Source organism: Hipposideros armiger, unplaced genomic scaffold, assembly GCF_001890085.2.
Source record: "Hipposideros armiger isolate ML-2016 unplaced genomic scaffold, ASM189008v1 scaffold_187, whole genome shotgun sequence".
Lineage (NCBI taxonomy): Eukaryota > Metazoa > Chordata > Mammalia > Chiroptera > Hipposideridae > Hipposideros > Hipposideros armiger.
Genome location: NW_017731537.1, coordinates 736,606 through 763,899, shown reverse-complemented (window position 1 = coordinate 763,899; position 27,294 = coordinate 736,606). Strand labels below are relative to the sequence as shown.

Below are 27,294 nucleotides of genomic sequence, written 5' to 3'. Positions count from 1 at the left end.
AAAGCCTTACCTAGAGAGAGAATGTCTCAATGGAACTAATATAAAATTGCTCCCCATAGGTTGCCTGTTGCTTTGTGCCAGTTTGGTGGCACCCAAAGGATGATAGTCAGGGGAGGGTATAAGAATCAACTGTTGTGGGACCAGTACTGTGCCAGGCCAGGAACCAGCAAACTTTTTCTGTAAAGATCCAGGTGGTAAATATTTTGGGATTTGTAGGCCATATGTAAACAAATGAGCATGCATGTGTTCCAATAAAACTTTATTTACAAAATCAGAACATGGGCCCACAGGCCACAGTTTGCCAAACCCTGAGCTGGTGCCATGAGGCAGAGCAGAGGCTCAGCAGCGAACATTGTACCTGATCATCACCAGCATCTAGTACAATAACAGGGACAATACAAGATGGTGCCTTTTGGGTTCATTTCTCGGGGTATCCCCAACCATCTGAGTCAGATGGCCAGACAGTGACAGTGACTTAAGCAACAGGCTCTCAGCAGCTCCGGTCCCAGACTAGCCCTAGAGAGCATGAGGACAGTGAGTCTCTGCCTATTTCCAATGAATGGTTGCTCCCAGCAACTATGCAGCCTGGAGAGCAGAACAGATGAGGCAACATGGCCTCTCAACAGATGATAGGCCTGCAGTACCCAGGAAGTAGCCAACGAAGAATGCTTCGATTCACCATTTAGAAAAACCAAATGTTGCTCCTCCCCCGTACCCTCTTTGACTCCCCCCACATGCTACCTCTGGTGTCACCTTTTACTAAGCCATGTATTTGTGCTTGGACTGCCCACTCCTCATAGGCTATGTACACACCAAGACTAGAGGAGGCTTCTGCCTGAGGCCACATGGTTTGGAGTCCTTCCTTGATGAAATAATCCTGAGGTCGGTTGTGTCTTCCAAGCATATAAACAACATGATTCAAAGAACAGAAATTTAGTTCCAGTTTTCAGTGTTCACCTAGTCCCTTACTGTCCTTATGTTTTTTATTTTGTTCTCATTTCACCCTGTTTTCCTTCATAGTATTAAGTCTGCTCATTTCTACCCTCTCTTTTGAACTTTACTACACTAATATGTTTTATTGTCATTTTTACTATTTGTTGTTTTACTTTTCAAGTGAAATGATGAAGAGTATGGGAGTGGGCACAGTATAGGGAAATGTCCTGGGGTCACAGACAGAATGCCAGAGTTTCAGCCTTCATGTCTCCCTATGAGCAGTGGGACCTTGGGCAAATGCAGAAACTTCTTTAAACTTCAATTGCTTCACCTACAAAATAAAGGTAAGTGCCAATCTCAGAGAGGTATTACAAGGATTCAATGAATTAAATGTGGAAGATTCCCCTTACAACTCAATAAGAAGACATAATCCAAATATAAAATGGGCACAGGATCTGAATAGACGTTCTCCAAAGTAGATATACAAATGGCATGTACCATTTGTATGTAATAAGCATGTGCAAAGATGCTCAGTATCATTAGCCATCTGGATAACTAATGCAATCAAAACCACAACAAGATGCTACTTTACGCCCAATATGATGACTATAATGAGAAAAGTTGGACCATAACAAGTGTTGGCAGAAAAATTCGAACCTTCACACACTGCTGGTGGGAATGTAAAATGGCGTAGCTGCTTTGGAAAATAGTCTGGCAGTATCTCAAAAGGTTAAACAGAGTTACTATATGGCCAAACCATTACACTCCTCAGTGTATACCCAAGAGAAATGAAAACATATGTCCACACACATACCTGTATATAAATAGTAACATTTATAGCAGCATTATTCACAAAAAAGTAAAAATAACCCAAATGGCCATCAACTGATACATGGATAAACAAAATGTGGTGTGGACACATAACACAATATTATTACTTGACAACAACAATAAAAAAAATGAAGTGCTGATTTATGCTTCATGAGGTATAAACCTTGAAAACGTGATGCTAAGTGAAAGAAGCCAGTCACAAAAGACCACATCACGCACAACGCTATTTATGTGAAAAGTCCACAATAGGTGATGCATCGAGACAGAAAATAGATTAGAAGTTGCCAGGGGCTAGGGGAAGGAAGGAGGGGCGGTAACTGCTACTGGGCATGGGGGGTTTCTCTTGGTGGTGAGAAAATGCTCTGGAATCAAAGAGTTATGATAGTGACACACTCTGTAAATACACTTAAAATTATTGAATTGTACATTTTAAATTGGTAAACTATGTGGTGTTTTAATTATATCTGAATAAAGCTATGATTTGAAAAGTACGGAAGGTTCCTTCCCTAGTGTCTGACACATGGTAAAACTAAGAATAGTCACTATTATTATCAGTAACCTACATGGGCATCAGTTCCTCCATCTTTAAAATGCAGATTATCCTGGAGCCTTTCAACCCTGCTATTCTGAGAATCTATGTGGTTAAACATATGCATGATAAGGTCTCCAGAGAAAGATTATTGTGGACTGGAGCAGTCAAGAATCCCTTTAGAAGTCTGGACAGGACAAGAGTGTAGGAAAGGCCTTTCACAACTACTGTAAATAGCAACCTGAAAGCACAAAGATAGGGATGATTTATTTGGTCCTATTTGGCCCATGGGAGGGCAGTTTGATTAAGCAAGTGGTTAATGAACGGAAGGGACAAGTTGGACAAGGAGGCAAAATAAGATTGTAAAGAGTCTGGAAAACATAGGCCAAAAAGTTTGGACTTGACCACACCTTGGAATGTCAAGGTGTGACTTTAAGGAAAGCTAACCTGCCAGGTCACGTGGTATAAATAGAGTGGCTGGAGTCAGAGTCCAGGAAGTACAGGAGATCCCCCAGTCATCTGCAGTTTTGCTTTACATGGTTTCAATTTCCCAAGTTCAACATGGTTCAAAATATTAAATGGAAACTTCCAGAGAGAGAGAGAGAGAGAGAGAGAGAGACAGAGGGAGAGAAACCAACAACATTCACAAAATTTTTATTACAGTATATTGCTATAATCATTCTATTTTATTATTGTTGTTGTTAATCTTCTACTGTGCCTAATTTATAACTTAAATTTTATCATTGGTAGAGAAAAAAACACACTATATATATATATATATATATATATATATTTCAGTACTACCCACAGTTTGAAACATCTGCTGGGGTTCTTGGAACCTATGCCCGTGGGTTAGGGGGGAATGCTGTACTAGTTGGTGAGGGCCTGAAGAAGAGAAATGGTACAAAATAGTGGCTGCCTCATTATCACAAAAATGACAGAGTGAAGAAGAAATAATCTCTTTCCCTCCTTCCTCAACACCTAACAAAGTTAACAATAACCGCAAAATAATGGTGAAAACCAGGGGAATATTACCAGTAACCTCTCAGTAGGAGATCAAGCATAAACCCATGCCATATGATTCAAAAGAGGCACCTAATAAGAAAAAGAAAGGCAGGAAGGAATGGAGACAGGGAGAGAAGGAAAGAAAGAAACAATGATTTTGGTACGATTTGGAGTTGCATCAAAATCTCCCACACCAACTTGCAGAAGTTTGGGTAAAGAACGTGAGTTGACTACATTATAAGATTTCTCTCTAATTTCACCCACAATCAAGACAGAAGTAGACTGAGGGCGTGACTTGGCAGTCTTGGGGAGCCTCAGAAAGTCCCTGGAGAGTGGAATCCCGTGGTTTCTGCCAGGCCAAGGCTAGAAATAACTATGAGAGGTGTTTGTCAGAAAAAATTAATAGAACTTGGTGAATGAAAGCATACAGAGAGTGAAATTAAAGAATGAGCTAGAAGTGAACCAAGATTTCTGGCCCAGATTGTTCATGGCAGTGCCAACAGTAAGGATGGGTGGGAGAGGGGGGCACATTATGGGAGAAAGAGATGCATTCTATTTTCAAATGCATGAAGCTTGAGCAACTCGTATCTTGAATTTGGGTGTTTGGATCAGCCTAACCTAGAACCTCCCAAATAGTACAACTTTGATAGGTGTGTGTGGGATGAACGAGGTGGCTGCATATAAAATGTTAACTGAAGATGAAAAAAAGATAATGATAAACACTTTTTCTCAAGCACTCTCCAGAGTGCAGATTCCATCAACTAGCTCCATGATGCTTTAAAGATCTTACATGTCAAACTTTTTTTTTAGGTATTATACAGCCACAGTCTGAGTCCTCTTGCACTTAAAAAATAATCATGAAAAGCATATTAGAGAAGAGAAAAACTGAATATGTAACTTTCTGCACTGATAGAAAGGACAAAAGTTTCCAATTCTTACAACTTACAGATTATTTAACACTTTAAAAAATATATATGACAGGTAAGTTTCAAGGTAATAGCTTTCCGTAGCATTCGTATTATAGAATCATCAAACATCTGAAATCAAGTTGATTCACAAATAAAAGTGGAGTGACCAAGCTTTGTGGAACTGCATGACCAGTTTTATGGAAGCTATTGTGACTCTGGGACTGGACTTGCAATGAAAGGAAAGGTGAGAGATTCACCCATCAGATATGTCCAATTATGGGCTTCCTAATGAAGCTCACTGCCCCAGGTCTACTGACCATTTCCTTTTTGAAAGACCCCATCCTTGCATATTCTGACACTGTGTGTCTCTGACATTTGCTGTACGAGAGAATAACTAAATAGTTAAATGTTCTTAAATGAAGAGAACTGAATCTTAAGTGGACACAGTAAGCCTAAAGGATGTGAACATGATTCCTTGATTATGTGTGTGTGTGTGTGTGTGTGTGTGTGTATAAAACTTCCTGTACAAAATCAGTCTTACTAATTTTCTAGACTTTGAGAACACTCTTCTCACTACCTCAAATTGGGTGTTCTTAACCTGGGACTTAAAAAAAAACCCTCCAAATATTACATATAAATCTTTAACATATCTGGGTAAATATTTTTTTTAAAAATAGGTAGGGAGTTTCCAACTTTCAGCAGCATTCTCAAAGGGGTCTGTTACCCAAAATGGATCAAGAACCAAGGCAGGTGAGACCCCTAAAAATTAAAGACACTGAAAGTTTATTTAGTAAATTCGTATATGATAAAGACCTAAATTCACAGTGCTTCCTGGGATTGGTTCCTGGAAGTCCCAGTCACTCAGTGGTGGAGTCACAGCTGTGTTTCAATTGCCTGCAAGATTTCCCCTCCCTATTATTTTCATATCCAACTAATAATATTCTTAATATTTTCATCCACAAAATAAAATTCCATAAGCTATTAGAATCAATCTTAGAATAGTCTCTCCTCCTTTTGAAAGAGACTATTATTGTCACTTTGAAAACTGTAAACAGCATTCAAGATGATAATTTTAAGTTTGTGCCAACATTTAGTGGAATGTCTAAGTTTTGAAATAGTAGGGAGCTCATATTCCATCTGGTGTGTTTTCATTTTATCTCCTCTTCTCAGTGAATTCTAAAAGTCAACTGCAGTGTCAATATCCTTTCTGCTATGCTAATGTGGCCGCCGTGTAGAAATCAAAGGGAGGGAGTCCTCAAGGCAAGTGGGTTTTTTCTCAATTGAACTAGTTAGTGCCATGGAAACACAAAGTATCAGAGCCGAACATGCATAAAGGCCAACCGAAATGAGATAAATGCCTCTCGGTGTGCGGATAGGGAAACTGAGCCCCAGGCAAAGGGAAATGACAGAAGTCCCATTAGCAATGGAGCCAGGACGTGAGCCTCTATGGGAGGAGGGAAGAGAGGTGGTCACTTCCTTCTCTGACCCAACAGCCGTCCACCAGAGCACACTGTCCATGGTGGTAGGGGTTTCTATTTTCTCCATACTTATTGCTGCTCAGTTCTTATCCAGATGAGGCAAATTAATATTTCAAAGTAATCTCTGGGGTGCCATTTCTCTTCTGACCCTCTCCTGACTAAATGGAAGTGTATTTACTACCCAGTAGTAGTCTCCTGCCCTTACCACCTCAGCTTCAAAGTGCAAAATGCAAAGGCCCAGAGTGACAGAGAAATGATTCCTGCTGGGCTAAGAAGGCTGAGTAGCTCTACTGCCCATCCCCGGACTTGCAGAAAGAGTTTCTACCTGGAGAAGGGACAGAGGAGGGAGGGAGGGAGAGATGGAGGGAGGGGGAGGAGGAGAAGGAGAGGGAGAGGGGGAGAGAGCACATGAATGCACACCAGGGCAACCTGCTGTACCCCAGCCCTTCCCCCAAACCCTTGGCTGAATCCTGAGGTTCAGAGATACATTTAAGGATGCTTTTGATTATATCATGTCCACTCATGTAATCCAGGATAATATCCCTATCTTAAAGTTAGCTGACTAACAAATTTGATTTTATCTACCTGAATTCTTCTTTGTCATCTAATATATTTACAGGTTCTGAAGATTAGGATGCGGATTACTTAGGAGGCAATCATTCTACCTCCTACAAGTGACTTGCTGGACACTTTCCCTTTGGGTTGGAGAATCCAAGAGTGGACCTGTGCTCTGCTTTTCCCATCTAGATCTATGGTAGCACACATTTCTACAAAGAGAGGGGTAGATGAAGGATTGTAACGATGATGTGAGTGTCTTCCAGGGACTCCTAAATCTCATGCAGGCCTCAGAAAAGTGTGGAAGAACAGAACGACGTATCTGTGCACATAAGAACACTGAAAACCTGGCAAATGACACAGAGTAAGTGGCTTTCACGTACTATGACCAGAGGCCATGTCGGGACCATGGACACCTCAGGGATATAGGTGACCAATGATTACCATCCCCCAGAGGATGATTTCCCTTGATACGGGCATCAGCAGGGACCGCGGGTACACCCAAGGGCCATGTAAGGCAGAGGACTGGGGACACCTGATGCCAAAGAAACAACAGCCCAGCACCATGTAATGCCTGCCCATCCCACGTGACATGGTCCTGGGAGCAGGATGCTGAATGGAGAGGACATAAACCAGAATGGGGCTTAATCAAAGGCCTGGCTGACTGAGACAGCACTCAAGTCCCAGACTAAACCTGGCCTTGGGCTAATGAAGTGATATGCTATCACAGCCAAGATATCAAACTGCACTTTGGGAGCAAAACTATTTCATTTTTGTATAGTCAGGTTGGTGATTGTGAAATTAATAACTGCTTTACAGGCTACTCAAATGAACCTCAGACATAGTAAGAAATGACTTGGGAAATGAGAAGAAACCTGAGACAAGAAAAAGGAATGGGAAACATGAGACTGCAGAATATTATCAGTATGAATGCTTAATTTAATGCATCCTTTCCTCTGGCCCTCAGAGCAGGAACCCAAGGAAAATGTTACCCTGAGGACCATTTTTTCCTAATAAGCCAGAGAGTGAAAACCCGAAAAAGCCATTCCTCTGGGTATTTCAACTTAAGTGATAAGTCACATGAGTATTTCCCATGAAGTCTTTACCAAAACTAAGGTCAATTTCTTTCACTACATTTACCAACCGACTACCAGGGAATACTGTTCTCCGCCAATGAGTGAAAAAGAACATAGAATGTATGCTTTTAAAGAATTACCCCTAATGTTTTCTTTAAATTACAGAATTATTGCACATTCATTATATAAAGTTTGGAAAATGCCAAAGAGGATGAAAAAAGAAACGGGGGTGATCTATGATTCCATCATCCCACTGCAATATCTTTTACATACTACGTGCATATGCTTCCATTCTATTCTTGGCTTATATGCTACTCTTTCCATTCAAGATTATATCTCAATATAGTATGTCACTAAAATTATTTTAAAATATTCATATATATATATATATATATATATATATATATATATATATATACACCTTCCAACTGTATTCCTCTATTATTTGGCACTTAAATAATTTTCCAGGTGGAGGTTTTTCAAATTAAATAGATAAGTTATACATGTTTTATAGATAGACACTCTGAGGTAATTTGGAAACTATGATATAGACAAGAGCATTTTTAAGCCTAAAGGAGGATAAAATAGCAATATCTATAATTTTCTTGGCAGGGTGTTGACACAATTCTACAGTCTGAAGGCACATGAAGATTGTTGTGTCTTTGATTGGTCTATTTTAGAGAGCAATGGTGGGGGCTCTTAGGAGCCATTATCAAACTAATGCCAGGTAGATTCCAGAAATGAGTACAAGGTCCAAAGCTGGCCTTTGTGATTTGGCTCTAGAGTTACCACAAAGTCCCACTGTACCTCTAGACTAAGACCTGAATAGTCCAGCTTTAAAATCCATTCTTTACCCATCAGGCTTTGCTAGTTTAAACAATATTTTGTCATCTCAGGAAGGTAAGCAATGTGAACTACTGTTTGTACATTTAAGATACGGGTTCTTTCTTTAGAGGTGGTTTTGACCGAAAGGAAGGTAGTACCCCAACATGGGGGAAACTGCGGCTGATAAAGGAAAGTCATAGAGATGAGGAATTAGAGAACAAGTTCTGAATTCAGAGTGTCCAGGATTCAGCTCAACAAACACATCTTGAGAACCTGCTCCATTAGATAGTGGGATTTATTGTGTGTAAAGAGGCAGAAAGGACAAAGGTGAATAAGAGATCTCTGGGAGTTCACAGAGTCAGCAGAGGCTCTGGAGCCGGGCAGCCTGAGTATCCCAGGCCTGTTTCTTACTCTCTCTGTGATCTCAGAAAAGGTACTATGTCTTTCTGGGCCTCAGTTTTCTTATCTGTTAGAGGCAAACATAACTCACCACTCTATGTTCAATTTTACTGGGTGCATTAACTCATCAGCATGCTAATGTCATAATCGCACCATATTCTCCTTCTCCATTTGGCAGTATTACCAACTGATGAAAATCCTGTCCCTAACTTATCTCAAGAAGTCTAATTCTGCCCTACGCAGGTCACCAATAGATGAAACCCACTCAAGTTCCCCACACTCTTGATTTTGAGAGGAGACCAAAAAAGGAAAAACTACCCCAGTGCTCCAGGGAAGAAAGATAAATGGTAGACACATCATGTGGTTGGAAAATGGTTTAAGAAAACAAGTCAGATTGATAGGGCCAAGATTCTGGGAAGCCAGCTGAAAGTTCATACATGGATCTTATGACCCAAATGTCCAAATTCCTCTTCAATTACTCTGAAGAATTTTCTAAGTAGAACCAAAATTCTTTTAAAGGAAAAAGAAGATGCCAGAGTAAGACTTCATTTCAGCACACAGGGAAACATCTACGAGTTCCGTACTTACTGCTAATGTGAGAAGGGTTTCCACAGGTATTGGGACAGCTGCCCTAGAAGATATTTATGGTCTATTGAGAGTTGTAAGCAAGGACTATTTCTTTTTGTGGAAAAAAGGCAGCAATTTCCTTTTAAATATTTTAGTGTGTTATCATGACTGAATATACTATAAAGTATGCAAAAGTATTTAAGAGGTTCAGTGCACAAAACCAGCTCAGAAAGGATGACCTCAGGAATTGCAGAAAGTTGACTGGAGTGTGTTGATGACTTTCTTGTATTTTAAAAAAAAAAGCTGTAAAAGGAGTTATAATAAAGTACTCAGGTGGGAACTAATGAGTTGTATCCTAAAAGCAGAAAAAAATATTTAATGTTGGGACACATAAATTTCCTTTACGTGTAAAGGACACGTAAAACTCTAAGTTTTACATATTTAACAGTAGTGGTATGTCCAGGACCTAAAGGGTTTAGTGGAAATCTAGGATGGGCTGTGTGTGTGTGTGTGTGTGTGTGTGTGTGTGTGTGTGTGTGTGTGTGTGTGTAAATGTCTCTAAAGTTGAATGAAGATCTGGAAACTGTGTGAGATTTAGCACTGGAAGTCACAGTCTCTAAGAAAACCACTTATCTCACTACCTTTGAGTTTTCCATAAAAATGAAGGATAACATTTTTTTCCTTGGAACAAAGACTTTGTGGTCAACCAGACTTTGGTATAAACAAGCTTTGTCATGAGCTTGTGATAAGGTCCTGAGACAGATACTTACCTTCCATGAGGCTTAGCTTCAATTAAATGGTATTAATGATACCTACCCTGCAAGGTTTATGAAGATTAAAGTAATATACATATAGCACCTAGCATAAACTCCAGCCCATTGTCAACTCTCTTTAAATGACAATAATAATTTTATTCTACTACTATTTTTCATTAGCCCTCTCCCTAGGAACAAAGATTAAGAACTATAAATATTTACTACTGTTAGCCCAATGCTTTTAGGTTTTTTTTCTCTCTGTTTCTAATATGGTAAACATAAGAGACATTGAAATTAAAGTAGCAAATTCAACATTAAAGAACTTGTAATAAATCACTGTATTGAGCTGATATGTAGAATTTAGAGCTATGCAGGTATAGGAGCCTTTTCAAGATTTTCTTGATTAGAAAGAAAGTTAGGCGTCTCTCAACTTTCTCCTCTAAGTCTGGAGGTCATATAAATCTCCAAAAAGAGCCATTTTCCAGTAAGCTAAAGCAATTTGAAAGCATTAGAAGAAAATCATGTTAGAATTTCTTCTTTCCAGGAGAGAGTTCCTCAATGTGTTTGGATGTCTGGATAGTGTGGGCTGCTTACTTGTGGCAGCTTCAAAGTTTAATGTCCTCACAAATTATTGAGCTGCTATGTCTCTGACAGCTGCTGGTCCACAGGCATGCATGACGATGGACACACGTAAGGACATGGCACCTCTATGAACTCCCCTTGATGCATTTCTTGGATTTGGAAAGCCTCCTGGGTCTCCACAGAAGGGAGCCTCTAGCTGGTCACCTACTCCAGCTTCCACTCCTCACTCACCAGCTCTCTGACATGGCCTCAAGATATTAATAATATTGTTAATAGTTATATAAATCATAAGAGCCAACTAACTGAGCATTAAGTATCCACCAGGAATTGTTCTAGGGCTTTATGTGTACTAACTCATTTAATTCTCACAGCAGCCCCATCATAACCTTCATTTTACAGATGAGGAATTTGAGCTACGGAGTTCGGCAACTTGTTCCAGGGCATAGAGCTGAGCCTAAACACCAATCAATCTGGACCCAGATCTACAGTCTTAATCCCTACATGATTGTCTCAAAAGGGCATTTAATGGGTTTCTTTATAAAATTGGAATGAGAAAGTTTGGCCCCCTGAACAATACTTGACTGGGCCACTTAGAAGAGCAATGATCTACAGAAACAATGATCAAATGGTAGCTTGTCTGTCCTCCAAAAATCATGGATTATTTTGTGAGCATCCCTGGTAAAATTCATAACCAAGAGAGAAAAATAAAAGTAAACTTTGTGGAGAACCCCATCTGATCATCTTTGAGGTCATTTAATTTTTAGGACATCAACAGCCTTTGATCAGGGATGATAGCATCTAATTCAATTATTTGATGACATATCTGCTGTATTACCTTATAGTTTTGAGAACCAGGAAAAATAAATTACTCTTGATTGGAGGGGAAAAATGAGAGGTTCTACATCCATTTACACATTATGAACTCTAACAAAGCTATTTGGATTTAATAAACTCCAGAACTGCACTGTCCAATTTGATAGCCACTAGCCACATGGAGCTAGTCTGAGTCACCATGTGCTGGAGATGTAAAATCCATATGAGATTTCAAGGACTTATTCAAAAAGACAATGCAAACATCTCATGAAAATGTTTTATATTAGTTACATGTTAAAATGGTGATATTTTGGTTATACTGGGTTAAAAATTATATAAGTTAAATTAATTTCACCTATTTCTTTTCACTTATTTTAATGTGGCTACTAAGGCATTTTTAATTATTAATTTATACATAACTTTCATTATATTTCTATTGGGAGGTGCTGCCCTAGAATACAGTATGCAAGGTACAAAGTGGGGACACATTGATAATAGACATTGCCTAGTGATGAAAAATTACAACCATGTTTTGGTGACTCAAGCTGGGATTACAAACACCAGGCTGTTTCCAGGGTTATATGTGCCTTCTCTGAAGCAGGCAACTTGGAGGCCTTATTGTTCTTCTCTGCTGGTTGATAGTTTCAAAGAATGAGCCCTGTTTGCAAGCTAAGGGGTCATGGGATTTATTTATAAAGGTTATTTAACTTTTGTCTAATGAAAAACAGATAATTGAAAAGCAAAAACATTTTCAAATGCTTCGCGGCTTCAAAATTATAATAGTTTTTATCTTCCTTCCCTCCTCCCCCCATCATCCTTGTTTATATTGCTTTCCTTCTTAAAAGAGAAATTAAGTCCTATGTTCCAATGTTTGGGGGTTTTATTCTTTGAGGCCATTTTAATTTATATTGATAAAAAAAGTGTCAATGCTTAATTCATATTTTTTCCTTGCTGTATTTATCCATTTCTGCTCATAATTTATTCCTAACTTAATAATTTAACTTAAAAATAATAATTTATTTATAACTTTTCCTATTCCTCTTCCCCAAACTCTCAACTCTAAATAAAAGAGCGTTGGGAACTTTTTTTATGTGAGACCTAAATAGTTTTCTTTAGTTTATCATAGGTTCCAAAGTTATCAAAATTTTTGGATACTATTCTTAAATAACACTTTATTAATCGTTATGTCAAAAACCTTGAATAAAAACCCGATTTTTAATTAATTTTTAAAAATACACAAATGGTCCAATTTTTAATTACTGATATTAATTAAGGTTTGATTACACAGCAGTCACTGTGTAACAGAACAGAACTGTGAGAGGCAGGTAGGAAGACAAACCAACAACAAGGATTTCTTGCAGCAGGCATTTTTCACTTTAACTAATATGCAACTGATAGAGTTTTGCTGGGATATTTCTGTTTGGAGAGAGAATTCACTGTGGAAGACACATACAACTGTGCATACAAAGCCTTATTCAGAAAATAATGAGAGAGGACCACATGGAGAGACCACTGACAGAGTGGTTTTACTTCAGTACTATGAATAGACTAACATGTAGTTACCTTTCTCTTTCATTTTTCTCACTAATATGCAAATGAGAAGGAATAGCAGTTCTGGGAAAACTGACCTATAGCGACAATTTCCAAAGCTGACTCTAGGGAAAACAATAGGGGTGGCATCCTTTGCCTTGGGGCACATCCTCTAGGTGCCTGTCCTCTCATCAGACACTCTTCTGCCTTCCTTCACAGTTTCTTCTCATGTATAATCATTTCAAGATTGTCCCTGGGGGCTGCCAGCCCACCATCCCCACCATTATAACCCTCCATGCTTCTCAACAATTCCACATGTGGTAAATTCCACCAAATGTGATTAATCTGAATTGTATACTCTCGGAATTCTTATCTCTACTAGAAAAAATGGCAGATATATATTAACCAGATAAACGCTTCTCTGCTAATTTTATATTTCTCTCCTCTAAGGGGCATAGACTTTTAACTCAGTTATAATGTAATATACGAAAGGGTAAACCCAATGTCTACCAAGTTCTCTTATCATTAAAATCGGTAGCCAAAAAGCATTTGGAGATCCACTCAGGGAGTATTTGATTTCACAAATCATTACATTACCATTACTATCTCTTTGTTGGTTGTATCACATACAGATTCTTTGAGTTAAAAGTTCTTGTGAATTTAGAACACACATAGTTTTCATTTTATTCTGAACAAGTAGTAACAAAATTTACATTCCAAAATCCTCAGACACTCAAAAACTCATCCCTCAGTATGAGGACATCATTGAACCCAGAGGGAAAAAAGCTAATTAACTGTCTCACTGACACATTCCTTCTTTTTTGGAGAGTCAGCTGGGGACCCATGGACTTTGAGGCCATTGTCAAATGGTGTGTGAAAGAGATACAAGTTCAAATATTATCAGCAATATGATAGTTCTCCCTCGCCCTCAGGGCCAAATGACCTGTATTTTAGCAAATTGATTTCACTCATGCATTTGTTAAGTCAAGCAATTGTTTCCCATGACATGCTTGAACACACAGTTGCTCTGTCTATGAAATTCATGGTTGAATTTGTCCAATTGCTGATTGCTATTCCCATTTGCTTTAATAATAGTTACTTCCTTCATCAGTAATGGGTTTTATATACAGCACACAATCACAACCATTCAAAGTCACCCATAAACATTTGACAAACTGTCCAACAGTTCTGAGAGTTGCTTATTTAGGACACAGCTAGGGTAAGCTTTACAGAGTTAATAACATTAAGTCCCATGGCATTAGGCAATGGTTTTCCCTCTCTGTACATGCTCTTTTATCCAAGGACCCATTTACGTCATTATCATAATCTTCATCAACTTGTCAAGATAATGGAGGGCCCACTGAGTTCAGAGAAGGCCTCACATAATTCTTGGAAATGTAGAGAACATGGATGTAGAGTTTTGGAGCAACTAATAAATAAGATCTGCATCCAGAACCATAAAGAATGGGCTTTATAAGAGATTCTGCCTTGGAAAGGGTGGAGTTTGAACTCAGTTTGAGGGAAAGAAGAAGAGACTCATCCTCTGAAATGGGGAAGATAAATTAGTAAACAAAATGTGAAAAGACAAATCCAGGACAGAGAGCTGAAGAAAGAGCAGGTGAGGATAAACTCAGAGATAATAATCAAGTGTGGAATAAAAGGAAGAGAAGTTCTTGAGCCTGCTTTCAACAAATCCACGTCTGTATTTCTTACAGACACACGATGCTAGGTTTTGGGGGAGGCAAGTTACTTATCAACGTTGATATGTGCCTACCTGACTTGCTTAGCAATCAGACAAGGTTTATAATTATTTCACCAAGCCTTTCTGATGAGGTAAAACTTGCATCTGTCTGCACAGTAATTTCTGACAAATTCTGTTCTATCAATGCTCCCTTCAGTAGACCTCAGATGGCTGATATCATCATGTCAGAACCTCACCCAATGCGGCTATGAGTTAATAAACTGAGTGTCTGAGAATCAAGATGTTCTCTCCTTTTAAATTATGTTAGGACTAGTAGAGAACTTCAAGTTCTTCTAGTTCAATGCATTGCTCTTTTATGCACTCATTCATTTAACAAATATTTTTGAAGACCCAATGTATGACAGATTATGTCCCTGTTCTCAAGGCTTTATAGTATAGTTAGGAATGCAGACATTGAATAATAAACTAATAAACTATTTCAAGTGTTGTAAATAATGAAAAGGAAATAAACATGGTGATACGATAGAGTTACTTTGGAGGCGATAAGAAATTAGCTATGTTAGATGGAGTGAGAACATCAATGAAAAAGACTCCAAGGAAGTGACAATTGAGCTGAGAATTGGAGGAAGACATGAAGCCACATGACAGGAAAGAGAAGATGTAAGAAGGTATAGGCAAAGAACAAAACAGGCGCAAAGGTCCTGAGATGGGAACAAGAATAATACACGAGTGTTTGACAAAAGCAAGCAATGAGAGAGAATGAGAATAACAGGAGATAAGAAGTTGGGCAGGATGCACTACTGAAGTTAAAAAAAACTCACCCAGGGCCATAGCATTGTAAATGAGTAAGCAAGGAGGTAAAATGAATGTTACAGATAAGTGGCATGAATAGTGGAGTAGACAGAGGATACTGCGAATGCTAAAATTTGAGTAGTAGAGAGAAGAGGAGTATGCCATGAAATAGTTGGGGATCTCAAACTCAAATGCCTTCAGGGGTCAGGCAGGTATCATAAAGCAGTGAGGCAAGCCGTGGTAAGAGACAGGGAGTAGTGGAAACTGTAGTGACCTAGACCAGGGGTCGGCAAACTTTTGAGATGGAAGAGCCACAAGGGGTCAGCAAACTGCGGCTCACGAGCCACATGTGGCTCTTTGGGTACGTACATGGGGCTCTGAAGTAAAATTGAAAATGAAAATAAAACTATCATAGTTTCATTTATAAAATTTTTAAAGGATATTATTCACATAATGGTGATTATGTAAAATATATTTATGGCTCTCGAATAATTTTTAAATTGTTGTGAGGGACAGGGTTGGCTCTTCCAGGGGTCGGCAAACTTTTGAGACGGAACATACCCAAAGAGCCACATGTGGCTCGTGAGCTGCAGTTTGCCGACCCCTGACCCAATGAATGACAAGCCTAATAACACTCAAAATTATTAAAAACATACTTTGCAGGCAAAAAAGACACATTATTAAAAATACTTTTGAATTGGATCACTTGTTTTTTATTGTTCAGTTATATGAGTCCTTTATCAAAGAATCCAATTAAAAAATAGGCAGAGGACCTGAACAGACACTTCCCCCAAGAAGACATACAAATGGCCAACGGATATATGAAAAGATGTTAAACTTCACTAGCTATTACAGAAATGCAAATCAAAACCACAATGAAATACAGCCTCACACCTATTAGAAGGGCTATTATCAATAAGACAAGGAATAACAAGTGTTGGAGAGGTTGTAAGGTGGGGGGGCGGGTTGGGGAGGGAGGAAGAAATTTTCATGCTCTGCTGATGGAACTATAAATTTGTATAGCCACCATGGAAAATAGTATGGAGGTTCCTCAAAAAATTAAGAATAGAATTACCAAATGAACTAGCAATCCCTCTTCTAGCTATCTACCCCCTAAATTTGGAAACATTTATTTTCAAAGGTATTTGTACGCCTATGTTCACTGCAGCACTATTCACAGTAGCCAAGACATGGAAACAACTGAAGTGTCCTTTGATAGACGATTGGATAAAGAAGATGTGATACATATACACAATGGAATACTACTCAGCTAAAAGAAAAGATGAAATACTGCCATTTGCGACAACAGGGACGGATCTCAAGATTGTTATGCTCAGCTAAATAAGTCAGATAGAAAAAGTTGAGAACCATATGACTTCACTCACTTGTGGAATATAAAACTGAAAGCAACAAATAAACAAGACAAACAAACAAAAACTCATAGACACAGACAACAGTGTAGTGGTTACCAGAGGGAAAGTGGGCAGGGGGAGGTAGAAAATGGTAAAGGGGGTCAAATACATGGTGACCAAAGGAGGTTTGACTTAGGGTGTTGAACACACAATGAAATATATGGATGCTGTAGTATAGAATTGTATACTTGAAACCTATATAATTTTACCCCAATAAATGTAATATAAAAATACTTTTTAAGCAAAATAAAACATGATTAAGCAAGCAAAGCCCATAGACCATCAATATGCAACAATGAGCTGGAGGAAAAGTGGGAAGTAGGCTGGGAATGAGAAAAATCAACAGAGCATGGTGTCTTATAAGTCCAAGAAGAGTTATACCTTGTATTTCCATGAACTAAACAAAGAAGGAATATAGTATTATATTAGACAGTAACCCAAATGTTCTAGTATTAACCACCACAACAACAGAGATGCACATTCTTTGTTACAGAGTTTGCATAACCTAAAAATGGTAGTAATGATCAAACGAGCCAGATTTGTAAAGTCATGGAACCATGTGGGCCATCCAAGGATGGGATGTAGAAGTCCTTCTGAAATATGGCCATCCACTGTGTGCTTGCATGTATCCAGGGATGGGAAGCTCCCCTTCCCCACTTCTCCCCAAGGCACTACAAGTGTTCAGAAGTTTCTATCAATTTGACCTGTTATTATGTGGAGCTGATATCTGCCTCTTTGTAGCCTCCAAGTCCCAGATCTTCCCCCAGAGCCACACAGAACATTTCCTACCTGTCAGCCCTTTAGATGTTTAGAAACAGTGACCCTGCCTCTGTCTTCCCCCTACAAGTCTTTCTTTCTGCAGACAAAACATCTCTACCTTCAATTCTCTCCAGCTCACTATTTCCAGACTCCACCACCCCAATCACCTTTCTGTGAACCTTCTCTAATTTGTCACTATCACTCTTAAACAGTGCCCAGGGAGAACACAACATTCCTAGCTAATTTACAATCCTGGGCTTCTTTAGGCATCATTTTCTATTTCTGCAGCAGTAGGAATACAATTACACTTTATCGAGCTCAGTCTCCTGCTGTCCCCATTCGCTGCTCCCATCCTCCAAGGCAGTCTGTTGGTTGTATTTCATGGACAGATGCATAATTTAGAGTGAGTGCTCCCTTCAGTATAAGAAATGCTGTCCGTCATCACTCCATCATTTCTGATTAAGATCGCTCAGTCTGATCTTGTACCAGTAATGCCTGTGTAGTGCTTCATGCTTCTCGTGCCACTTTCCAGACATTATCTTATTATGTACTCAAGCTGGAGAAGAATTTTCATACGAAGAGGAAGATGAATCCAAGAATTTGTGGTTTAAGGCAAAGGGAAAATTGGAAACCTGACCCTTGGAAAGAGAGCTGAATGGGAGCATCCAAAAATCTGGCTTCACATCTAGGTTCTCCACTTATCCATCCTTGCTAGTTTTGGTTTGTTTTTAAACAAAATTAATAATATTAAAAAGAATAGAAACAGCTACCTATTGATAAAGGCTTAGTATGTACCAAGTCCATACAGCATGTCATATATTACACATCACAAACTTTGAAGTGCATGTATTATTTCCTCTTTAGAGATCAGGGAATTTAACCACAGAGGTGAAGTGATTTGCTCAATGTCACACAATCAGTAGGTGTCACTGGGATTTGCACCTAATTCTGACTGTCTTCAAAGTTCAATCTTTTCATACTCTTATACTACAATCTGGGTACTATCTATACATCATATGATATACCAGTTGGTTGAAACAAAATGAAACAAAACCAAACCTCTCACAGTAATTATTTCTCCAGAGATGCTTCTCCGACTACATAGGAGGTAGAAACATGTGTTGCCTCATCTGTGGGGCTAGGGAGCATGCACACCGGGCACAAGAGTAAGGGAGGAGAGAATGGTCATGTACCAATCTCAGTGTCAGACATCGTGTCTTAAACTGGGAAAAAATGATGCCCTGTGGCTTCAATCACAAGTACATTTTGAATATAAACAAGATTTCAAGGTGACAGTTCAGCCCCCAAAAAACAGTGTTTTCAAGCTCTTTTAATACCACTTTAGCAGTATTCGCTTGTATACAAATCAGGTACTAGCTTATTCATTAAAATAGACTGTACTTGGCAACATTTTATTAACCTTAGTTTATGCTCATAAGATCATTAATTGTATTTTTTAAATGCATCTCTTCATAATTACTCCATAATTCTGATTTTCTTCCCATTTGATCTAAGTGCAAATAACATTCCACATCCAATGAAAATGAGTGTGATTTATAACACTATAAGATATGACTTTAGGAAACCCCAAATTTGGGAGAGAGGCTATTCCCATACCTAGCCATGCATCAGAATCTCCTGAAAACTTTCTTAGGGCCACATAATTACTGATTACTCAGAGCAATCTACTGGATCAGAATCTCTAGAGCTGGGATCTCAGGGAATGTAGATTTGCAACAATTGGTCCACTGACCAGCACTTAGGGACCAATGACTAGAGCATTCCCACCCTACACAAGTCTATTTCATCTCTTGGAAAACACAGGAATCACAGATAGTAAGTGATGTCCCAAAAGCATAATAACCAATCATCTCAAAGGATCCAGTGAGTCCCAAAAAAATTAATTATAAGTCTCAGTACTTATTGCTGACCTCTGCGTCTTTATTTTCAGGGTCTAGGTAGCCATTTTAATGCCCAGTTACTGCAAAGCAACCTTTAAAATACCAAATAATAAAAATAATAGTAATAATAATGATGCATAGGTTCTAGCTGACCCATGTAAACTAGGTGGGGATAATGGAACTTTACCTGGTAAAGCCACATGATAAATGACCAAAGTAAAAAAGGCACTTTAGAAAACATTCTCAAAGGGTTAGAACAGGAGTGTTAAATAGATGGCTAAATTACCACTTCCCGTTTGATACCTGTGGCAGACATTGCTAGTCAAGCACAGCACCTCTCCTTGTTGCACCCACAAATAGCCGCAAAGTCCTTTTCAACCAAGCACTCCAGGGTGCCACAGTCATCTGATCCACTCTTACATGTCTTACTCTTTACTGGCTAAAATAAATAGTTAAACTGAAATTATCTCATATTTTATACCAGCCTGATTCATCACAGGCTATATGCTCCACACAGAACAGACAACTGAAGGTTCTTATGTAGATGATGCCTTATGGACAGATCACCTAGTTCTTGCTGATTGACCTTCGTAGTGGCTTCACATTTACATCTTTGAATGGAAGTATCTAGAAATCAGTTAACTGCTAAAATGCTGATAATATATGGGTTATACTCACATCATTCAAACCAACCTAGTTTTTACTGGTGACCATTAAAAGTCTGACTTTGAATAAATGCTATTTAGAGAGACAGCTGAGTTCCAAAGTATTTTAAAAATCAAATATAGTATTTGACTAAAATAATCACATATCAATTCATTTAATGTCTATTGGTCATTCTGTAGATTTTCTCCTATGGAAACTGTGGGTCATGTCTCCATGCAAACATTTGGTGTCCTGGTAAATGACAGGCAGAAATCACAAGGACATTTAATTTCTGCCCAGTTTCATTTGAAAAAGAAAATCATTATAAATTCGTTTGTCTTCAGTTCTCATAATGGCTATTCTGGGCTACTTCACCTCTACTGCCACTCCCCAAGTTACATTGGATGGACTTCCATTTAAGACCATATCAATGGCAATACCTAGTTATTTGGGTATATTTCATCACACAGTGACCAAACAATAAGATCAGAGAGAGTAGACCCACCTCATCATAGATGCTGTCATTCCTGTGAAAGTCTCCAGCCTTTCTGGGAAGAACATGAACATGGACGTGCTGAAAATGTACAAGAAAGAAAAAAAAATTAATGTGATTATCTCCCCATATAGTTTCTACTTGACATTGATCTCTCATGAAGCCCAATTACTCCACATTGGTTCCTGCTGGATTATTTTTTCAGAGGAAGATGCCATTCACCTTCAGTAACTATATCTGAAATCTGTGGAGAATAGAAGCACAAAACAAGAGAGAACAACTTGGTTGCATATATGAGAGTTTAAGTGAAAAGCCAGAGTGTTTCAGGGGCTCTGTGGAATTATTCATAGTTGTCAGTCTTGGTTGTATTTAGCCAGTCCTTTGAAATGACAGCACGTCTTAAAATGTGACCACAGTGACTCTGAAACTGACAAGAAATAAGAATTGGCTAACAGGAGAACTGCATAAGTAAAGAGCAAATGAAGGAGAGTATGACGGAGTATGGGCCACGTTACAGAATAAGGGTTTCAAATAAAAATCATATAATAATAATAATAATATAAATCATTCTCATTTATTAAACTTTTAATTATTATGATAAGAAAGCTCTGTGCTTGGCATTTACCTCATTCAGTGCTTTGAATAATCCCGTGAAGCAAATTCTACTATGATCTCCATTTTACTGCTGAGGAAGTCCAGGCTCAGAGAGGTCAAGGCCTTACAGGAAGTGGTAGAGTCAGCACAGGAAGCCCCCACTGGTTCTTGCCCCCAACTTTCTCATCAGCACATACACTGATTCTGTGATGTTAATCTTTTAAACAGCCCAGTTCTTTAGTCTACGAAAGTGCCCAGGTAATACATAGCAATGCTATTATGCAGAGATTGTGAATCAAGGCGCACAGCATATCTAATTCAATATATTCTTCAAGGCTAAACTGCCATTTGAAAGTTTTACTTTCTGAATATCCTCTATTGTTCCTCGGCTGAAGTTCAACTTGTTCCTGCCCTTGAGCTATATCCCTGCATTTATTACAAACCATAGGGAGGAATGTGAAAATGAAAAGCCTACACGTGAAGAGGCAGACAAAGAACCGAACCTTGTCCCGGATCACGCCCACCCCTTCTTGATTACATGATCAGGCTCAAAGCCTCCAAAGGACCTCCGGAGAATGTGAGATTAAGTGTCCCTGTGGCTTTGCTACACAAGCAGGAGAAAACGATATGCTATTAAAGCAAAGGCAGGAAACAGGGCAGTCCAAGGTGAACAAAGCAGAGAGGGGCTTGGCTTCAGCCCCTGAGCACAGAGTCCCCAAAGAGATACGTTTTTGTCAGAATATACTCCAGTCAATGATGAAGACAGGTCACAGATTCCTCAGCAACTGGGATGAGTGTACACTTAAGTCACTAAGACTATGTGAACATAGAGAGAGAAAAAACAAACAAGCCAAATTACAGAATAAATTACAAACTACCCATGGAGCCAAATTCTGAGAAGAAAGCAGTGTAGGATGGGCCCAGGGTAAACTTTACTGAAATCAATGGGCTGGTTGACTTAAAAACAACCCCAGAAACACACCACAGTACAAGGAAACATCCTACCCTTAGAAGGAGCTTTCTCTCAATCTTTACTTCCCAAACCTGCTAATATTATGTCCTCCTTTTTTTCTTCCTTCCTCCCTTTCTCCTTCCCTCCCTTCCTTTCATTTGTCATCTCCCTTCTACTTTCTATAATCAGGTATTCCAGACCGGGTTTCTGTAGTCAAACTGCCTAATGCAAATCCTGGACCTACCACTTACTAGCTGTGTGGCCCTGCCCCATCAGGCCTGTATCTTAGTACCCTCTTCTACAACAGAAGATCAAATCTGCTAAGCATTTAGTGCTGCTAAGCAGCATTTATTATGCTGCTTAATACATAGTCAGTACTCAACATGTAGCTATAATAGTATTACTCTTATATTTTATGTTTATGATCATTTTTACTAATCTACGGACCAAGTAGAAATCACATCCAGGGACTGGTTCTCACACCAGCAGGAAAGATATTTAAGAAGCTCCTTGGATGGGGCACAGAAGTTTCTGTTGCTCCAGTTTGTTTTTATTGCTTTGACCAGGGGTTCTCACCAGGACCCCAAATTCGCATTTCTAACAAGCTCCTAAGTGTTGCCTACGTTGATGGTCCAGGGCCATACTTTGAGAACCACCAGCTTAGACTACCCATCTAGTTCCTGAACTCCTCTCCCGCCAAATGTGCTAATGAGGGCATCAAGGTCATTCACTGTTTCGTTTGCCCTGATGCATTATGGGAGACATACGGCCGAATGCTTCCCTGGCTTCCAGCACTCTTGCTACCTTCCGTGCCTTATCATAGGGGTATGCCAGTTGTTGCCCACTGATGACATATAGCTGGTTTTGTACTTACAGTAGGGGAGCCTCCGGGGTCCAGGCCCATCTCATGCTCTGTCTCTTTACCTTGCTCTCTTGGGTTTCCTGTTCAGGGCTCTTTCCATAGGCTCTGTTACCGCCCAGTCCTGGAAATGCCACTCTTGATCATTGGTAACCACTTGAAATTCACTGTGGTTCACTGTGACACTGATGACAGCAAAGAGCTCACTGTATGGGTGATTTCCCCCCAGGGCATAGATCTCAACCCATCCTGATATCTTGACATAAATCCTTAAGTGACAGGCTGATCACAAGATCCTGACTATCGACTCAGCTTCTCAGAAAGGAGAAACCATGACAAAGCCAGCTCCAAACCTCACTGTTGTGAAGGAATACCATTGCCATGGCCTTCCAATAGAGTGTCATTCTGATAAAAGCCCTATGAACAGCACGGAGGGGGATAATTTGACATAACCTATTCTTAGTGAATTCATATTGAACCTTAGTGATCAAGTGAACCTTACTTTTCTAAGTGCTAACAAAACCTCCAATTAATAAAGCACTACAAAATTTTGCTGGGGTTTACTTTTGGCTACAGTTTAAATTTTGCTAGGGTTTCAAAAAGTTTGAGTTGCTTGAGTTGAAAGAGTGTTTTAAAATATCCATGATACCTTCCATACCAAAAAAGTTTTCACAGTCAAATAAATTTCACAATGCTCATTAGCATATTAAAGTTATCTGAAAGGACCACATGAAAGGGACTTAAGTTTGTTCAATTAGCAATTGAAAAAACTTACTTATGGAGTCCCAGGTTCTTTATTCATATAACATCCATTTACTTTCTTCTAATACATACATTTATTTACACAAAAATATTTATTACCAGGTGCTATTCTAGGAGCCAGAGATATAGTGATGAACAAGACAAAGTCCCTGACCCCACAGAGCTACATTCTAATGGGCAATGCAGAAACTAAATAAGTAATTAAATCAACATATGATTTAACTTCAGGTGGAGATAAGTGTCATGAAGGAAAACAGTGGGCAGAGCTAAAAATTCAGAATTGGGACACTTCACCATTTGTAGTTTGGGAAGAGAAGTAATAGGATTCAGGTTAAGGATACAGTGGGTAAGGTGGCAAATAAAGAAAGGGTAAGTTCAAAGTCTGACAAAAGAATTTCAAGAGGGGTATAATCAACAGCATCAATGCTATTGCAAGCTTGAGTTGGTTTCAGTGAAATCTGGGGGTACAAAAACAACTGCAAAACACATGAAAAAATGCTCAACATCATTAATCATTAATGAAATGCAAATCAAAACCACACTGAGATTATCACTTCATACTCACTAGGATGGCTATTAAAACACACACACACACACACACACACACACTCCCCCACAAGACAGTGACAAGTGTTGGTGAGGATGTAGAGATCAGAATCCTTGCACATTGCTGGTGGGAATGTAATATGGTACAGCTGCTCTGGAAAATGGTTTGGCAGTTCCTCAAAAAGTTAAACATATTTTAACTTTAAGTTACTATTGTTAGGCCACATTTAGGCCAGGAACAGAAATCTTCTTATCTTAAAAGCCTACTTGTCTTGCTTTGTACCTTATACCTGCTGGCTTGTATTTGCCTTAGGCCTGGAGAAGCCACCTGGAATGTAGAAACCACCATACCCTAAAAGCCATCTTGTCTTGCTTTGTACTTTGTACCTGCTAGTCTGTGTTTGTGTCCTAGGGGCTTATGATCAGTGGATCTGGGCAGTCCAGATGGTGGCCTGGGGGCCAGGATGTGGAACTGGAGGGCTTGGTCATGTCCGGGAAACCCTTTGTTGTGAGAGACAATGCAAGGAAGAAGCCCCTAAAGCATTGAAGGGGGAACAGCCTTGTGTACCTCTTCCTATAAAACTCCATACCCTTTTTTGCTCGGAGAGGTTATGGTCTTTTCTAGCCTGACCTCCTGCAGCTCAAACACACCAAATAAATTCTAATAGACCAATTTTGGACTCCCGCGACTCTTCTCCAGCCATGCCTAACAACTATGTGACCCAGAATTCCATCCTAAGTATGTACCCAAGACATATGAAAATATATGTAGACACAAAAACTTGTACATGGATATTTATAGCAGTATTATTTATAATAGCCAAACAAGGAAAATAATCCATATATTCATCAATAATGAACGGGAAAACAAGCTTTGGTGTAGCCAGACAATGGACTATGATTTGGCCATGAAAAGAAATGAAGTACTGCTAAGTGAAAGAATTATGCTATGTGAATTATGCTAATTTAAAGCAGCCAGACACAAAAGACCAGATATTCTCTGATTCCATTTATATGAAATGTCTGGAATAGGCAAATCCATAGACAGGAAGTGAATTTGCGGTGGCCAGCAGGGGAATGGGGTGTGACTACTAATGGGCACCAGGTTTCTTTTGAAGATGATGACTGTATTCTAGAATCAGACAGCGGTGATGGTTGTGCAATTTTGTGAATATACTAAAAAATATGAAATTGCACACTTAAAAAGAGTGAATTTATGGTATGTGAATTATATTTTAATTAAGCTATTATTTAAAAACACTGAAGTGGATTTAAGAGAGTGGAAGGTGAAGAATGGGAGATAAATAAGCACAGACAACTTTTCCAAGGTGTTCTGCAAAGAAGCCAATGGGAGTAGCTCCAGAGGAGAAGAAAATCACTCTGAGAAATACTGGTTCGAGGTTCCTGAACCTACTAGCTTCTACATATTATTATCATGAGCAGTGGTAATTGTTGTTAACATTTATTGAAGGCTCACTACATGCTAGTCCTTGGGCTGATTTACATCCTTATTTCAATGAATCCTTAAATACTCCCAAGAGGAAGTTAATAAATGCATCACCATTTCCAGGTGACAAAATAGACCAGAAAGGTTAAGTGACTTGCCCAAACTCCTTCAGGGAGTGACCAGAGATGAAATCTGAATGGGTGTCTGTCATCAGACACCAGGGTGTCTGCTCTTCACCATCAAATAGCACCATTTTTGCGTCTCCCCATCCCACATATAAGGACACCTCCTTGCTGTGGCCTTTTGATGCCTCTCCCAGCTCCATGATTTCTCAGCAACATCTTTGATCATATCCCCAAGTCCTTTCAGGATCACAGGATGTGTTTTCCTTTGCCTTGAGAATGGACTTACTTAGAGCAAAGGTGTTATAGAATTTGCACAAGTAGCAGATCCACCCTTTCTTGGATCACCTGCTTGGGCAGATGTCAGCTTTAAAGGCCCTTTCTGTTATCTCCAGGTTTTTCTCCAAATGTGGGATGTGAGGTTTAATCCGCTGACAATGCTTTTATAAGACCTGCCTCTTCTGTGCTCCCTCTGACTCTCCTTCCATCTTTGGAGACAATCTACTTTACCCCATTAAACCTGAGAATGGTCAGTGTAGTTACACTGGTGTCTTTGTACTTGTCAGAATATTGCAATTTGATGATAGGGAATACAATTCTGGTGGAGGAGAGGGCTGGGGAGGCTAGCGAGCAACCTTGCCCAGTAACTAGTGTCCTGTCACTTACACGAGTTGACCCAGGGTGCACCTCTCTCCCTGAGATCTGCCAATGAGCAACAGCAGAAGGTAAACCTGATTTGAAAACAGAACAAAAACACTGCTTTGGTAGGCAGACAGTGACCCACTCCAGTGTGTCCATTTTCTAATCCCTGGACTTGTGAAGATGTTAGATTACATGGCAAAGGAGAAATAAGGCTGCAGATGGATTAAGGTTGTGGTTGCTGATCATCTGTCCTTAAAATGGGGAGACTATGGATGACCCTGGATTATCAAGCTGGGCCCAGTGTAATCACAGTGGTCCTTAGAAGTGGAGAGGATGAATATCGTCAAAATTTAAAACTTTGTGTTTCAAAGGATACCACTGAGAAAATGAAAAGACAACTCATAGAATGGGAGAAAAATTTAGCAAATCATACCTCTGATGAGGTACTTGTAGCTAGGACATATAAGGAACTATTTAAATGCAATTTAAAAAAAAAAGACTAAAAACCCCAACAAGAAAATAGGCAAAGGATGAATAGAAATTTCTCCAAAGAACATGCATAAATGGCCAATAAGCATATGATCAGTTAGCAGGCCATTTTCCACAAGAATGTCACAAGAACCTGCCTCCCTCCCTTCCTTTCTTCTTTGTTGCCCCCACTAGAAGCAGATAAGAACATTTAGAATCAGCACAAATGAGATTTCACAGCATGAAACATACCACTAGTTAGAGGGCCATATAGTTTATTGTTCAAGGCAGAACTTTTGACAGTGAAAGGAGGCACTGTTCATAACTGCACCGGCCTGTTTGTAACTATAGGCCTAAATCTGGTTCTAAATAAACCAAGACATGTAGTCACCCAAAATATTAGTTATTTAAT

The 27,294-nt window shown here is 39.2% G+C and overlaps 1 protein-coding gene across 2 annotated transcripts in view; it reads right to left on the bottom strand.

The window, feature by feature from the left end:
- Positions 1-27,294, bottom strand: part of FHIT (fragile histidine triad diadenosine triphosphatase) — an 874,164-nt gene that overhangs the window by 169,600 nt on the left and 677,270 nt on the right. For both annotated transcript variants that reach the window (XM_019652776.1, XM_019652777.1), the window contains exon 5: positions 20,503-20,571. In XM_019652776.1, coding sequence (XP_019508321.1) covers positions 20,503-20,571 — 69 coding nt within the window. The remainder of the gene's footprint in view (positions 1-20,502; positions 20,572-27,294) is intronic.